General features: G+C 39.2%; 1 protein-coding gene across 2 annotated transcripts in view; it reads left to right on the top strand.

Annotated features, from left to right (window-relative positions):
* Window positions 1-127: 127 nt before the first annotated feature.
* fat3b (FAT atypical cadherin 3b) overlaps window positions 128-16,566 on the top strand; it is a 67,475-nt gene continuing 51,036 nt past the window's right edge. For both annotated transcript variants that reach the window (XM_026181642.1, XM_026181641.1), the window contains exons 1-6: window positions 128-340; window positions 1,144-4,139; window positions 4,242-4,376; window positions 5,298-5,499; window positions 11,399-11,517; window positions 13,673-13,871. In XM_026181642.1, the coding sequence (XP_026037427.1) occupies window positions 1,167-4,139; window positions 4,242-4,376; window positions 5,298-5,499; window positions 11,399-11,517; window positions 13,673-13,871 (3,628 nt within the window). In that variant the 5' untranslated portion in view covers window positions 128-340; window positions 1,144-1,166. The remainder of the gene's footprint in view (window positions 341-1,143; window positions 4,140-4,241; window positions 4,377-5,297; window positions 5,500-11,398; window positions 11,518-13,672; window positions 13,872-16,566) is intronic.

Here is a 16,566-nt window from a genome sequence, read left to right as displayed (position 1 = left end):
TCTTCTCTGGTTCACATCTCTCTCGGACTTTAACCTTATAGAAAACGAATGTAGAACTTATCTAATCTTAGTTTGGTTGTAACTATTGCAAATGCAAGCCGGGATAGCCCTCTGCACTCAGGCTTACAGTTATCAGGTGCATGGAACGGGGGCAATAGCTATATAGTTTTACGAGGATAGCTGCAGTGTACTAGATAACTGCCTATCGGGATATATCTAAAGGCTTTTTTTCGCGCATCCATAAGCGGCCATTTTGCCTTTCTTTCTTTTCTTTTTTGTAATTATTGAGTGAGAATGGGACAGGATTTAATTTCACTGATTGCATCGGTTTCATCTAAAGGTAGGTCACTTTGCAATGTGTAAGTGAAGTCTGTACAAATGTATGCAGTACCGGTACTTAAGCGACACACTGTAGCAACAAAGTGTAAGTTAATAAACTCGTGGATTTTGCAGAGACGCGTTTCACTGGATTACTGCAGGACACGATTGTGCAGATCTCCCGGCATAGCCTCTCAGCAGGGATGTTGATGTTAAATCGCTGGATTGTGATTGAAGATTTATTTATTTATTTATTTATTGCTGGTACAGTCCTATCTATAGATCCGATATATTTCAGTGTTTCTCGAAGTTGAGTCACGATCATGTAGAGACAGCAATAAAAATTTGTAGGCAACAGAAGAAGAAAAGATTTTTAAACTTCTTTATTTTTATTATTTTGCCCTTTTTGTTGTCTGACACTTGTTAAATTGGTTTTTTAATTGGTTGTCTGTGCTTTCACAATGATGTGTTTGTTGTAATTATGTTCTACTTTCTGAAAATATCACAGCCCTGCTTGTCTCTGTTAAAGGAGTCTTTATTATTATGACCCCTGTTATTTTATTTAGATGACATGATGTGTTTCTGTGAGACTGTGCAAATGAGCTGTGGTTTGAAGTTGATTCGTTGCTTCACAGCCTTTCTCATTGTTTCAATGCAAAGTGTGAGCATCATCATATCAATGTAGTGATAATAACTCCCTCTAAAATGTTTTTGTGCCTGATCATCCAAAGTTGTTTTTTTTTTTATCAGCAGAACACACATTCCTACTGAATGACCAACTAAAATCAAGTCCTTTATTTTAATTGTGATTCTTTCCAAATACAGGGTGACTGGATGATGGGATAGTGATGAAGCCCAATCGGTGGGGAAATATGCACCCCCTGCCCAGCTTCTCTCTTCCTTTCCTTTTTATTTTCTTTTTCTTCTTCCTCTTCATATGTTTCCACTCAACCCGTGCCCAGCTTCTGACAGATTCTAGAGCAGGGCAACGCTTGCTGCTCTTCACTCAGCCTGCATATAATGTGTCCATTTTTGAGAACTCTGCTGCAAGAACCTATACCAAAAGTGAAGCCAAAATGGGCATCATTCTCGGGCCACCTTGGTCTTTTGAGATAAAATACTCCATTGTGTTGGGAGACAGTGAAGGCATCTTTCAGGCTGAAGATTTTGTAATGGGAGATTTTTGTTTTCTCCGCATATGCACTAATGGAGGTAGTGGTGCTATACTGAATCGGGAAGTACAGGATAATTACACTCTGACAGTTAAGGCCTCGGCCCCAGGAGGCCTAGAGGCTTTAACCACTGTTTATATCAAGGTCTTGGATACAAATGACCTTCGACCTCTATTTTCCCCAACTTCCTACGCATTTGTTGTTTCTGAGAGTGCCCCTCTGGGTGCCAGCATAGGACGTGTGACAGCCACAGATGCTGACGTAGGCTCGAATGGAGAGTTTTACTACTTTTTCAAGAATAAAATAGATCTTTTTGCTGTTCATCCGACGAGCGGGGTCATCACCCTGACTGGTCGACCAAGGATGGACAAACAGGACCGATTTGAGCTGGAGGTACAGGTGGTTGACAGAGGGATGAAACTCTATGGGAACAGTGGTATCAGCAGCACAGCAAGGCTTGTACTAACTGTGCAGCGAGTAAATGAATTTGCTCCCGTTCTTAGTGCAGTCGCTGTTGTTCCATCGTGGGAAGAAAAGAATCCCGTGTATGCAGTAATTAATGTGGAGGACAAAGATGAAGGAATATCCGGAGATATAGAGTGGGTGTCCATCATTGAGGGGGATCCCTTCGAGCAGTTTGTGGTTGATCGTTCGCCTGTTGGGAATGAGTACAGAGTTAAAACGTCGGAAGCTGTCAGCTGGGATACATTCCCCTATGGCTGCAACTTAACATTTCAGGCCAAGGACAGAGGTATGCCTCCCAAGTTTTCTAATACCCAAATTGTTCAGTTGTTGGTTACAAAACCGGACCCAGTGATGGCGAGTTTTGAAAAAGATGTTTATATAGTCACGCTGAGTGAAATCGCTCCCCCAGGCTCTGTTATAGCGGTGGTGAAAATATCCCCGGCTCCTCTGAGAGTCAATTACAGCTTCAGCAACCCTTCAGATCCAGTGTACTTTGATATAAACCCTTTGACTGGAGTTATTATGACCACCAGGCAGCTTACAAGGATATCACAGGATTTCATGGTGATGGAGGTAGTTGATATGATAAGTGAGCAGCGAACAAGTGTCCAAATTCAAATCGAGGATGCTAATGACAACTCTCCAGTGTTCAACAAGCCATTCTACAATATTGTCGTCAACGAGAGCGTACCTGTAGGTACTGTTGTCCTTGTGGTCTCTGCTGTGGATGATGATAAAGGGGAGAATGGGTATGTAAGTCACACTATTAGTGGTGAACAGTCTCTTCCATTTAGCATAGACCAGAAAACAGGGGAGGTGAGAATTACTAGAGATCTGGACTTTGAATCATCAGATGATATCTACACTTTCGCAGTGCGTGCCTCTGACTGGGGTTCACCCTACAGAAGGGAGAGTGAGGTTAATATCACCATACGTGTAATAAATATCAACGACAATCAGCCTCTTTTTGAGAAGGTTTCTTGCAGAGGGATGATAAGCCGTGATTTCCCTGTCAACCAGACTGTTGTCACCTTGTCAGCAATTGACATGGACGAGCTAGGACTAGTTGAGTACAAGATACTCTCTGGGAATGAGTTAGATTATTTTAACTTAAATCCAGACTCTGGGGCTTTGTCACTGAAAAGATCGTTAGCAGTGGATAGTTTAAAAAGTGGTGTATTCAACTTCAAAGTTGTTGCAACAGATGGAGAGATGTTCTCTGATCCCACATTTGTGAATATATCAGTGGTGAGGGGTAGGATTCCCCCCAGAGGGTTCAACTGCAAGGACACAAGGGTAGCCCAGCTTTTGGCAGAAAAAATGCTCTCAAAGGCATCTGCTATGGCTAGACCGAGACCAGATGAGAGCTACACAGATATTTTCTCTACGAACAAACAGCCTCCACAGTTTGAAGCCTTGCCTACAAGCATTCTCGTGAGAGAAGACCTCATTCCCGGTGCCAGTGTATTTCAGGTGCGAGCGCGAGATGGTGACACAGGCTTTAATGGCTGCGTTCTCTTTTCCATTTCTGATGGTAACAAAGAAAACTGCTTCAATATAAACATGGAGAGTGGGCTGATAACTATACTGCGGCCACTCGACCGTGAACGAGTGGATCGTTACTTCCTTAATATCACCATCTATGATCAGGGCATTCCTCAGATGTCCAGTTGGAGATTACTGACAGTGATCATTGAGGATACAAACGACAATGACCCTCAGTTTTATCAGGACAGCTACTCTGCCCTTGTTTCAGAAAACTCAGCCATTGGCATGGAGGTTATAACCATCACTGCATTTGACAGAGACATGGGTCAGAATGGACAGCTCTCCTATATAATGCTCACCAGTGTTCCTCAGTTTGGGATTGACAGTGAAACTGGAAGTGTATTTGTTGCTAGCCAGCTGGATAGAGAAACATTTCCAATATTCATATTGAAGATTGAAGTCAGAGACATGGCTGAAAGAGGCACTCGAAGGTCCTCGGTGACTACTCTAAGTGTAATCTTGGAGGATGTCAATGATTGCGCTCCAGCTTTCATCCCTACCAGCTATAGTGCTCGAGTACTAGAGGATCTCCCGCCCGGGACTGTGATTACCTGGGTGCAGGCTCAGGACCCAGACATTGGACCTGGAGGACAAGTTCGATATTCCTTAATCAATGACTTTAATGGCACTTTTGAGGTAGGTGATGACACAGTGTGAACAGAATCTTGCACACGTTAAGATTTTTATTTTTACATTTATTGAAGTATAGATTGTTTATGATGTAATTCTTTTTTATAGATCGGTCCTATAAGTGGGGTATTGAGAATTAGAAAGGAGTTGGACTTTGAGAAACAACAGTTTTTCAACCTGACGCTGCTTGCTGAAGACAGAGGAATCCCCAGCCTTAGGAGCCAGACGTTTGTGGAGGTAGAGGTGCGTAGCACACATGCTCAAATATTCCACATCTCAGGGATCACCATAGCAGATCATCTGCCTCTATCTCACCCTATCCCTAGCACCTGTCACATCAATCCGCTACATGTCCTCCTTTACTTCATCCATAAATCTTGTGTGTGATCCTAACTGGCAACTCCATATCTAACATCCTTTGTAAAATAATTTCATCATCCCTTCTCTCCACACATCTAAACAGTCTCAGTCCTGCCTCTCTGACTTCGCCTCCAAACTGCTTAACCGGACCCGTTCCTTTGACATGCTTTTTTCTAATCTTGTCCATTCTGGATACTCCCAGTGCTCTTCAGCTCTGCCACCTCCAGCCCTGCCTCCCAAATGCAAATAATCAATTTTGTCAGCTTACATTATTATCAATAATTTGGGGTGTTAAGGTTCCAGTCTTTTTGTTAGTGCCACCGTCTCCAAACCATACATCAAAACAGGTCTCGCTACCATTTTGTGAACCTTCCCTTTAACTCTTATTGTTATTCTTCATTGGCAAATCACCCCTGAGGCTTTTCTCCACCCACTGCACTCTTTTCTTTACCTCTCTTGTGTGCTGTCCAGAAAAAAAATCCAATGATCAATTTTGTCAATTTACATTATCATTGATGATTTGGTTGGTTATTTTCAAGGTTGCAGTTGTTGACAAGATGTCCAATTGTATTTTTTTAGATCTTTCTTCCTTTAATTCTTCACTCATTTTTATGACACCGGTTAGATAGATGATTAAATGCGTGACAGCATTTAGCTCACGGTACATTTAACTTCCAAGACAGGGAATAACGTGTACAAAAGTGAAATATACAGATGGTCTACTGATGCCACACAATTGCATACTACAGATAATATCACACAGTTTTTCTGTCATAATTAATGTGCACCATTACATTTCTTCAGGTGGTGGATGTCAATGAGAATTTGTATGCGCCTTACTTCTCCGACTTTGCTGTGAGAGGCTCAGTGAAGGAGAACTCTCGTGCAGGAACAAGTGTCATGACTGTCAACGCTAAAGATGACGACAAGGGACGAGATGGCGTGCTGAAGTACTCTATCCAAGGTGGCAGCGGCCTGGGCACTTTTACGATTGACGAAGACACAGGTGTGACACAAGATCAATTTCTAAGCCTATTTATGTAAAGTGAAAATCCAATAACCCATAGTGCCATGCTTAGAATATCAACATCTAAGTTTTTGCATAGGAAATATTTTCACATGCCTTTCAAGATGGCTTGCCTAGGTTTTTATTTGATTTGTTTAATTGTAATTTGTAGAGAAAGTATGGCCACTTGTCAGTTCTTGAGTCAATGTGAAAATGTTTGTTACAGAAAGAAATTCAAAGAGCGTGCGAGGTATAGCGACAGTCACTGTGTTAATGGGGCCTCACGTGGGAGCTGTGTACTGGGAGATCATTACTGTAATGAGGGCAGCATGGCAGCCACATTGGCTGGGCCTCAGGCCGCTCTGTACAACTCATCCAGTGCTGAGCGGCTAACATTGATCAAGGCTCTCCTGCACAACAGCCCCGTCCTTCCCAAGTACGGAGAAATCACTATGACTTATTTAAGGAGGCCTGACCCAAAATAAGCATGCACACTCCAACTTTCCTGCAGTGTGAAACTGCTGCTGAAGACATGTTGATCCAAACAAGAAGCCATGACTCACTCACCCAGGGATAAAATGAATCAAATACCAAATGTGAAAATAGGACGCCTCATTTTAGTGCATATTGGGTCATGTACTATAGCTGTGCAACTTAAATTTTAGTCTTAACTGTGAGTATTGTCTGAATGTTAGGGGCTAACTACTGAAGATAGCGCAGCTACAAATGCACAAAACATCCACAGTGCCTCCCCCTTCCCCAAAAAGGTGCATGTCATTAAATGTAAAACTTGAAAATTAATAACATGAGCACATCAATAAGATCTTACAATTTGCTTTTTTTTTTTTTTTGTTAAATCAGATAAACAGCTGTGTTGTGGGCACATGGATGTATGCTTAAACATTTATAGCTACTGTCATCAATACTTTTTCATGAAAACCTGAAAAAGTGTGACTAAGAACTCTTTCTTTTCCACCAGTCATGATTGCATCATTGCAGTCTCTGCTTTTGTCCATCATACTGAAGCTTTTAAACCTAACAGTTCAGTGTCTGTCCATGGTGCTGAAATGCTGAACCTTCATGCTGAAACCAGACCCTCATTTGCTCTTCCCTACATATAGTGAATGAGACTTAATATACTTGCAGGTAGTGAGCCTTCGCGTTCTCTTTCTTCTTCACATGGCAGTTTTTTTCTAATCCCATCTTAAAATAAATATACAGCTTTTGCAGTTATCGCTGTTGTTTATATTTTATTTGACACATCCATATTTTAATTTTGAATAGGAAACCTAGTTTCCCAGAGTTAGTATTGCCTGTCAAACCATTCACTGCATACATGAATAGTTTTAAATAAAAGCCACCAATCACTGTCTAAGCAGATGTGGCAAAAGTAAACAATACAACAAGGACAGGCGATGATCATGTTGTGATCATCATGCTATTAGAAAACTATGCATTAAATAAAATGGTTAATTTTTGTAATTGCAAGCTTTAAACAGCTACATTTATATATTTGCATACTCTATGTATGCTGTGTACTCATCAGCAAAACAGTTTTACAGTGCATGTACTGATCCATACAAATGCCTGTAATAGTATTTGGGGTTTTTATTCCCTGGAGTATTAATACCTCAGTAAGGAGCATCAGAGCCAGTGAGAACGTTTACTGAGTGTAGATTTTCCAGGGGAAATCAGACTGCTTGTTAGAGCAGAAAGTGAAGGGAGAGGGAAGTGGAAGTGAAGCGAAGAGAGGAAGGAAAAGCATGCAGGGGAGTCAGGAGTACATAAAAAGTGTCAAAAGAAAATACAGCTTTCTTCCTCCCAGACCTATATATATATATATTTTAATGTCTTCTGGAAGGTTTTTCTTTTTATAACTTAGAGTTTTTTTCCCTAAGCATGTGAAATGCTAATGCATTTTACTATCGAAGGACACGATACAGTAAGAACATGCCAAGTTTTCCCTTATCATCAAGTGCTTCATTTTATCGTGTAGAAGTCAGCGTTGTCAGGCACGGACAGAGTAGCACTGCTTTGTACTCCCACCATGCATTTAGCTGCCATGTTGAGTGGCTTTGCTCTTGCTGCTTGTCAATCTGTGGCTCTTAGTGCCAGAACTAAATATGTGATGAGAGAGTGAGATGGACAGTGAGTGAGAGTGAAAGGGACAGAGAGAAAAATAGAAAGAATGAGAACTCTCTTTTGTTTAACCCGTCTCAGCTAATGCACCCCTTACTCCCACCCTCACTTGTAGTTTGTAAATCAGCTCTTTGATGCATCATGCATAGCCCATGACACCCCTATTGTCAGTCATAGCTGCTGTTAATGAGTGCCCTCTTTTCCCGCGTTTGATATTTAGATGTTTAAATGACTCAATCATACGTGGGTGGAAAACACATGGGCTAACAGAAAAGAAGACGGATCTTCTCTGGCTTTAAACCTTAGCTCCCCTGCACTTTGAACAAAAATTTGTATTCCTGTCATTGGTTTGGGTGGAAAGCAAGCCCTGCAATTTCTCATTGGACAGCTGTCAAACGCCACTGCTCCTCTATTAGTGGGTTTGCAAGCTCCAGGATTTGTCACAGTCAGGATAAGGCATTCTTTAAGTTACAAGCAAACACTTTTAAAAAGCACTCAGTCTTCATTTATTAAAATGAATAGGCCATATATTTTTCTGATGTCCTCTTTTATAGCACATTCAGAGCTATTCAGTTGTGTCTCAATAGAGAAATGCACACAATATTTTGTCATCAATCTTAGGATCAATTATTTGATATGGAGACATTAATTAAAAAATGGGATCACAAAACCTGTTTCTCAAGAATGGGGATGGTGAATAGACGCGGCAGATGGATGTAAACCCAACCAAACGCTGAAGTTCCAGATTAGAAAATGTGCTGTGACCCTTCAATTTTTTTTGTTCACTATTTGAAGTGTGTTATTTATGGTGAGAATGGATGCTGTCGAGTCAGATTTATATTGAATTCACTGAATAGTGCCTGTCGGTCTTAAAGTTCAAAGAGCTTTGGAAACAGCCAGCTCTGTTTTCCTTGTCTCTCTGTCAAGCTGTCTGACAGAGATGAGGTTTGAAAAGGACATGGTCAAGGACGACAGGGTAAGGGTGTATCTTAGCAAACACTTTTACTATGCATTGTGTGTGTCCTGGGCAGCGGCTTAGTCATAATCAGACATACTGCCACTTTCTGGCATAGTCTGATTTATTTGTGTGTACCTGGGGATGCAGATCTTGTGGATGAATTGAAGGCAAAGTTATGCAACAGATCTGCCGTATGACAAGCTTTCTTTCCTCCAACACCACAAACAATTATTAAATATGTCTGAAAAGATAAATCGCTGTCTTTTTCAGCATATTGAGAAAGAAGAACTGATGTCAACTTGTTCTCGGGTTTCTTTGAGTACTTTGTTGTAGCATTGAGCATGATACTCCAGGGGTTGGAATTCCTAGAGTTCCTCTTAGAGTTTTGACTAGAGGCGTTCATTTTTTCATTTGGTTAAGTGAAATGATACCCAGTTTAGCCTCATTTTTGCCCCAAAAGCCAAAATTTCTGCTATATATATATATATATATATATATATATATATATATATATATATATATATATACACATGTGTATGTACATATATATAAATAATGAGCTTATATTCAGATTATGTACGGATGATCTGATGCACTTAAAAGGGTTTAAAGAGGTGTTTCTGCTCTTTGGTCTGTGCAAGAAAAGAAAAGAAATTATCGTAAGTATAGCCATCTGAGAGAACCACTACTTGTGTTTCAGACCATATTTTCTAAGGGGCAGCAGGAAGCTGGGAAGCCAAAACACTTTGTCTCAGAAAGTACCGTAGATAAATTGAAGGGCTGCATCAAGGCACAGCATAAGATAAATAAGGAAATGTGAGTTAATGTACTGCTACTTTAGTAAAGTCTGAGATTAAAACATGGAGCTGGAAATGAGCACAGTAGATCACCTTTTCCTAGCACTTCTTTAGTTATCTATAAAGCAGCAGCTTTTCTTTTATGGTACCTACGGTACTGTGCAAAGTCTTTGGCCACCCCTCATGCCTTTATATTTTGCTTCCAAGGAGCCAGACCTATAGTTTTTAAAGTTGTCTTAATCAACAGTTATGCAGACTTTCCGAAGGTCTTTCAAATTTTTTCTTTGGACGTTGGCTGCTTTTTCACTCACTTTCAGCCCAGTCCCTGTGACCATTTTCAGAGCAATGTTTATTCTTGTCTGTTAAACTACTTAACACTGGGCTACGACTTAATAAGCCTTAAAAAGGCACCCAGCTCAAGCGATGAACTAGTGTTGGGTTTAAACATTAGACAACTTACTAAAGAACCAAGTTTAAATTGTATCTTTAGGAACTTTTTAAATAATGATGCAAAAATACATCATTTGTTCCAATTTCTTTAGTTTAATCTACATAAAAATGCCATCGATTACACATTTTCACAGCCATGAAATAGTGTTTTCTGCACCAACAATGTAATTACTAAATAGCTTTTAACTGAAAACTTGGCATATTTCAGTATGGTGTTCAGTGTTTCCTTAAAAAATGGACAAGTGGAGGACAAAAGAAACATCTACAAGGCATCAACAGTATCTGAATGTTATGTCCTTTAGAAATAGGAAAAAAATCTGGATTTTTGCAATGTACTGTAAATGGTTGTGGCTATAGAATTTTTTAATGATTAGGAATTTAGCATCACAATAGGCTAGATCATCCAACTGCCAATACTCCTGTGCAGCCATTCTTATATAATGAAGAAGATCATAACCATGAAATAAAAACATAAAAAAAACAAATTAAATTTGAGCTTGCTCACCTTCCCAAGTTCAGCTTGTGTGACAGCTTGTTGGGTTTAAATGTATGTAAACCTAAGCACAAATGCTGTGCATGCTCATGCTGTGCAGGCTCTCTATGTCTCAAAGGAGCCTTTATTTAACAGGAGCTTGCAGATCTGGTGAGAGTTTGTGTTCCTGAGCTGAAACGTTTTTTCAGCCTGCGTGTTTCTGTCTGACTTGTCTTTATTTTTTACTGATAGAAATGATACTGCGAGTGTTAGTGTTCTTTTTTTTGGATTTCTGCAATGTATACAATGTCACACTAATGTAACACATGCCGTTGTGTTTCTACAATGTCATACTCTTGGGAGCGGATAGAAAAGAAACAAATGAACCCTAAAACCGTAGACCGTGTGTGCATGTGTCCTTTTTTAAAATGGTTTTGTGAAAAGTCCTGGATGACGGATTTTCTTTTTTTTTTAAGTTGTGTCCATGTGTCAACCATTGTAAATATTCTCTTTGTCCCCGAAGAGGTCACCAAAACTGTCAGCTACTCATTTTCCTTAAGGCCACTAAGCACACGCCAGTCAATATATGTGAATGTCTGGGTGTCTTTGTGTGTGCATATATATGTGTGTGTCTTTATTGGTGTAGGGCAGCTCAGGGTGCATTTAGCACTAAGCAAATAGCAGTGGGAGCAGTTTGGTCAGTTGTGATTAGCCGTAGAGAAGCTGAAACATTGAAGGTGACTACAGTGGCACCACTAATGCCTGTGAATGTCACTGAAGCCAGGACACAAAGTTTTAGTCTAAATTTGTGTGCTTGCCTCTGGAAACTTAGTATTCAAAGACATTCCTAAGAGATCTTTTAAGGATTGTAATGTATTTTACAGATAACAGCCAGTTTCTCTCTCTCTCTTTTTCTGGCACTCTCTCTCTCTCTCTCTCTCTCTCTCTCGCACACACACACACACACACACACACACACACACACACACACACACACACACACACACACACACACACACCCTTAATAGATAAGTATTCAAAGCCAGGTAAAAACTGCATTAATCTTTCTCTCTGCTTCAACAGGGGTGATTTACACTTCTGGTATCCTGGACTGTGAGACCAAAGACTCCTACTGGCTGACTGTCTGTGCCATGGACAGGGGGGTTCCACCTCTGTCAGCTTCTGTTGAAGTCTTCATCCAGGTATAGAATCCACTGCCTATTGAATCATTATGTTAAATACATTTACCCACAGACTTTTATAGCATTGAACATAACAAGCAGATAATTTTCCCTTGTAATTTTAAGCCTTAAATGGATGTCCCCAAAGTGCGCTATTACTAAATACACCTGGTACATGCTGCTGGTAGCAGTTTGGATGTCTTTTTGTCGTCAGAACTGCCTTATTTCTTGGAGACAGAATCAACAATGCTCTATTGGACTGAGAGCTGGTGACTGTGCAGGGCATTTGAGTACAGTAAACTCATGTCATGTCCAAGAAACCAGTATGAGATGATTTGAGCTTTGTGACATGGCAGAAGATGTGATCACTGTGATCATAAAGGGATCATCATCAGTCATCATCAATACTCAGAAAGGCAGTGGTGGTTAAACTATGTGGTGATTAAACTATGCTCTGTTTGTGGCCCAAGATATACAAAGGAAATATCTCCAAACCGTGACACCAGCAGTCTAAGCTGTTGACACAAAGCAGGGGCGTATGCTTTCATGTTTTTTAAGCCAAATTCTGACCCTGGTGAGGCCATACGGACTGTAGCCTCGGTTTCTGTTTCTTACATGGCTGGAAGGGCCCCAGTGTGGTCTTCTGCTGCTGTAGTCCATCTGATTGATTGATTGATTGATTGATTGATTGATTGATTGGTAATTTATTTCAACATGTGAACAATATACAAGTACATTTAGAAAAGAATCTGCTTCGGCGTTCAACCTGTTGTGCATTCAGAGATGTTCTTGTATCCTTCTTTGCTGTATGGAGTGGTTATTTGAGTTACTGTTGCCTTCCTGTCAGCATATCATTTTGACCTTGTCTACATGCCTTAATGCATTGAATTGCTGCCATGTTTATGCCATGGCTGATTGGATATTTTCATTAATGAGCAGCTGAATAGATGTACAAAGGGCCAGTGAGTGTAGATACAAAACAAAAAAACAAAGTTCAAGTGATCTTTGTATGCCAAGTGCCATTAGATGACTGGTACAGCAGTCTTAGCCATTACTGAGCTTCTGTAGACAAGAAGTCTACAGGGTAAGATTGTTTTATATTCAAAATATGGTTTGCCAGTGTGTTACTCCCTTAATTTCACTTCCAGCATATCCAATCGCATTTTAATTGAAAGTATACCAGTTTTAGGTCATTTCAAGTTTATCTGTGTATTTATTGTACATGGAAAAATCATATTTAGTTATGCAGGGTACAGTTATGCACTTTTTATGCGTAACTTCTCGTTAACTACATTAAAATTATGTTAGGTTATAAACTTTTCAGCTTTTTTAACTGTAAAAGTAGCTTATTTTTCAATGGCAGTCACTGATAAAAGTTTACAGCCAGTCAACGTTACCCTCCAGGGTAATTTTGATGTTTATACTATAAAATTCTTGTAAAGCATTACATCCAAACAGTATGATGCCAAACGAGTGTGTTACTCTCTTGATTTCTGTACTCAGCACTCAGTCTGTAAGCAAGAGATACACTGTATGGGAATTCTCTGCTTCAAGTTTTTTCTAATTTATTTGCCCTTAAGTTTTTCCACCGTCTAAACACTCAAATACACACATAGTTGCTACATCACTGCTCCCCCTTTGGGGAAGAGTTCAGCTGTGTATAAAAGGGAAAAAAAGACAAGCAGCCTTTTCTGGCTTCAGGATATCCACGTGTGGTTATGTGAGTGGGTGCTTTACTCCCGGCCTATTCATCACATGGAAAAATGGGGAGATTAATCAGGCACAGGTGCTTCTGTTCACCGGCTGAACTGTCTTGGCTCTCTGTGCCTTCCAGCAAATGCTCAATCAACCCACTGCTTGCCATAAATATTCTAGATCTATGCTGTTAGAAGGGAAATTAATTTGGAGTGTGACATCTTTGACATTTTCTGGCAAATATATTTCCATTTTGTGATTGATAACATATCAACCCAGACCCAGACTGATTAACAAAGATACTAAAATCACAACAGAACAATATTACAGTGCGTGCAAATTCAGAGGGCTACTATCCATGTATTTGTTGCCATTCAAAGATCCAACTCAAATGATGAATATTTATTGCCTTTTTCTCCTCTTTTTCTCCTCTTTTTGCTTTGTTGTTTCATGTCTTCTTTTCTTCTTTGTCTCTGCTCAGGTAGAAGATGTCAATGATAATGCTCCCCTCACCTCAGATCCTATCTACCACCCGACTATCATGGAAAACTCTCCAAAGGATGTGTCAGTCATTCGTATTCAGGCGCAAGACCCCGATCTCACTGCTATACCCAGTCGTCTGAGTTATCGTATTACTGCCGGCAACCCGCAGAATTTCTTCTCTATTAATCCAAAAACAGGTGAGGTAGTGTGTGATGTGGTACTAGTGGAGTGGAAAGGAATGATGAAAGAAAGAATGGCCCCTCATAAATGCACTTCAGGCATTTCATTAACAAGCTGGGATTAAACAGAACAACAGATATTACACAGATACGAGCTGTATGACAGAGAACAAAGAAATGAACTGTATCTCGCGTAACAGCATGCAGCTTCTACCTGATACTCCTCTGAGCTATTCACATGTTCTATTCACAGCAGTTATATTTGATTGTTTTTGATGATATGTATTTAAATGTTAAGCTGAAAAGGTGTAGAGTTAAAAAAAAAACTGATGCTGGCTAAATGTTTGAGGAGTATTTGGATTTCAATTTGGAAATAGGATTTATTGAGATAATACCAACCCTGACAGAGGTTCACCATAAGCTCTCTATTAGATATTGGATCAGTGGAGGGTTTTAAACATACTGGGCTTATGAAATTATGCCCAGATAGCCTGTTGTTGTTTATTAAATTTGCTTAGAAATGCATGAGAAATTAAAGTCAGTGAATGTGTATAAAATATTTTGTGAAAGCATATTGTCTGCGATTAATTGAATAATTTTACTTCTATGCCAATATACTGTTATATTATAATATATCTGTTTGTGTGCGGGGATAAATTCTAATTGCGTGTTAAAACATGCTGATTTATGTATCAGTCAGTAGATATTTCATTTTTATGCAGTTTAATTGGATTGGGATGAGTGCATTTTTAAGGTGCGCCACTAATTTGGCATTGAACTCTTATAAATAATGTCAGAGTTGTGATGGATGCTTTGAGAGAGAATCAAAATAGAAACAAGAAAAAACAATCTTGTTTTGGTAATGGCGCTTATATAGCCTTGAGTCATACGCTGTTTCTAGAAGACAGACGTACCCCCACCATGCTGTCAAACATTAGATTGTTGGCTACTGTCTTGGACCCAAGAAGTATTGTGGCCATCGTTTTTTGTGGGGGGGGGGGGGGGTTTGTGAAGGAAAGGTTGAGAATCAGCTAATGATACCCATGAATAGCAAGCTTAGTTAGCAAGATTAATCTACAGTTCTTTATGATGTGAGATAGGTTATTAGTTTTGGCTAGCAGGAAAAATAAGCATAGAACAAAAAAATTTTGACTAGGGATGTGTGCAACTGGTTGACTCAAGGTTTAAATGTTGCTATCCTTGCCAGTCAGTGCCAGAAATACTAGTTAATTAAGTGTACAATTTTAATTCTACAATGGCAGTCAGCAGGGCTGATGGTTGAGCCTCCATCTCTCTATCTTACTTTGTGCAAGAAAGTTGTAAACAGATGACAGTTGTTTTAAATGTGCTGTTCTGCAATACTTTAATACAACAAGAAAAAAAAGTTGCCGTATGTTAGGCTTTGTCAGGATAAACTGGAGTATAATTACATTACAAAAGCTAGGTGTACCATATTCTGCATCTGGATTTGGGTGCTAGCATTGAAAAAAAAAGCAAGGCTACTGCAGCTATCAATGCTATTAGCCAAACTCTATAAACTAATCAGACTTTGTGAGTGTGCACAATGGTATACACAATGCAAAGTTCATTTAATGCATGATTTGATCAACAAAGAATGTAATTAACATTTTCATATAGCTCCTAAAATGCACATGAAATATTTGTTAGGTCAATGTTTAATTTTGTCCTTTCAAAGAAAAGGACAAGATATTTTAGAGTTTAAACAAGACAGCGCTGCAGTTGTGACTAAAAGTGACCATTCTGGTGATTAAACATTTCTTTGTGCTTAAAGTAGTAATACGAATAAAGACAAAACCTGTTATTTGTAGCAAACCTTGACTTGAGGTTTTTATGAAAAATGGATGCATGACTTTTGGAACCAGCAACTGGCAAACCCCTGGAGACTCAAGTAAAATGAGAAGTGGGCCACAGTGGTCTAGTAATCAAAGATTTGGTCATTTTCAGGCTTAGTCTGGAGTCCCAACTGTCACTGCCTTAAATTTATCAGGCGATTTATCAAATTTATCACAGCTCCCCTGAGGCCACAGAAGGCTGTATATATTTCTTCACATATCTGGTAGAAGATCTGTAAATAGACTAAGTTGCAATATGCGGGAACTTTAGTTTTCTGCATTTTTTCAGATTTGTATTGCAACCTTTTAACTTTTTTATGCACTTCTTTTTACACACGTGTGTCTGTATATGCAAAAAATCGTATTTAAACATTTACACATTTGAATTTCATATGCATTTTTAAGAATTTCTTAAAAGAAGCCTGACAACTGAATATCAGCTCGCAGATCCTTGTCAAACTCTCCCTTTACTTTTCACAGAGCTTCTGTATAAAAATGCTCTATAGTAAATATTCAGACAATCTATTTTTAAATGAATGATCAATTTATACTAATATAATGGACACATTTGAAAATTAGAAGAATCACTCAAATGTCTCTGAAGAATACAAATATAATCAAAGAAAAATAAATACATAAATGGTAAGTTTGATGTATTTCAGTTTTGGCTGTCAAGTTTGTCCCCATGCATTCTCAGTACAAGCATTGCTTGACGCTTATATTAAAGAATTATTGAAGAGGTAAAATGTTTTATTCAAATCTAGTAGGAAAAAATGTGAAGTCTTTGCCATCTCTGCCCTAGATTAAGTAGTGAGTGTTCTAATAAACAACAAAAGGAAAATTTCAGCTGTTACAAGGAC

Source organism: Astatotilapia calliptera, chromosome 10, assembly GCF_900246225.1.
Source record: "Astatotilapia calliptera chromosome 10, fAstCal1.2, whole genome shotgun sequence".
NCBI classification, from domain to species: domain Eukaryota; kingdom Metazoa; phylum Chordata; class Actinopteri; order Cichliformes; family Cichlidae; genus Astatotilapia; species Astatotilapia calliptera.
This window is presented reverse-complemented; position numbering and strand designations above follow the sequence as displayed.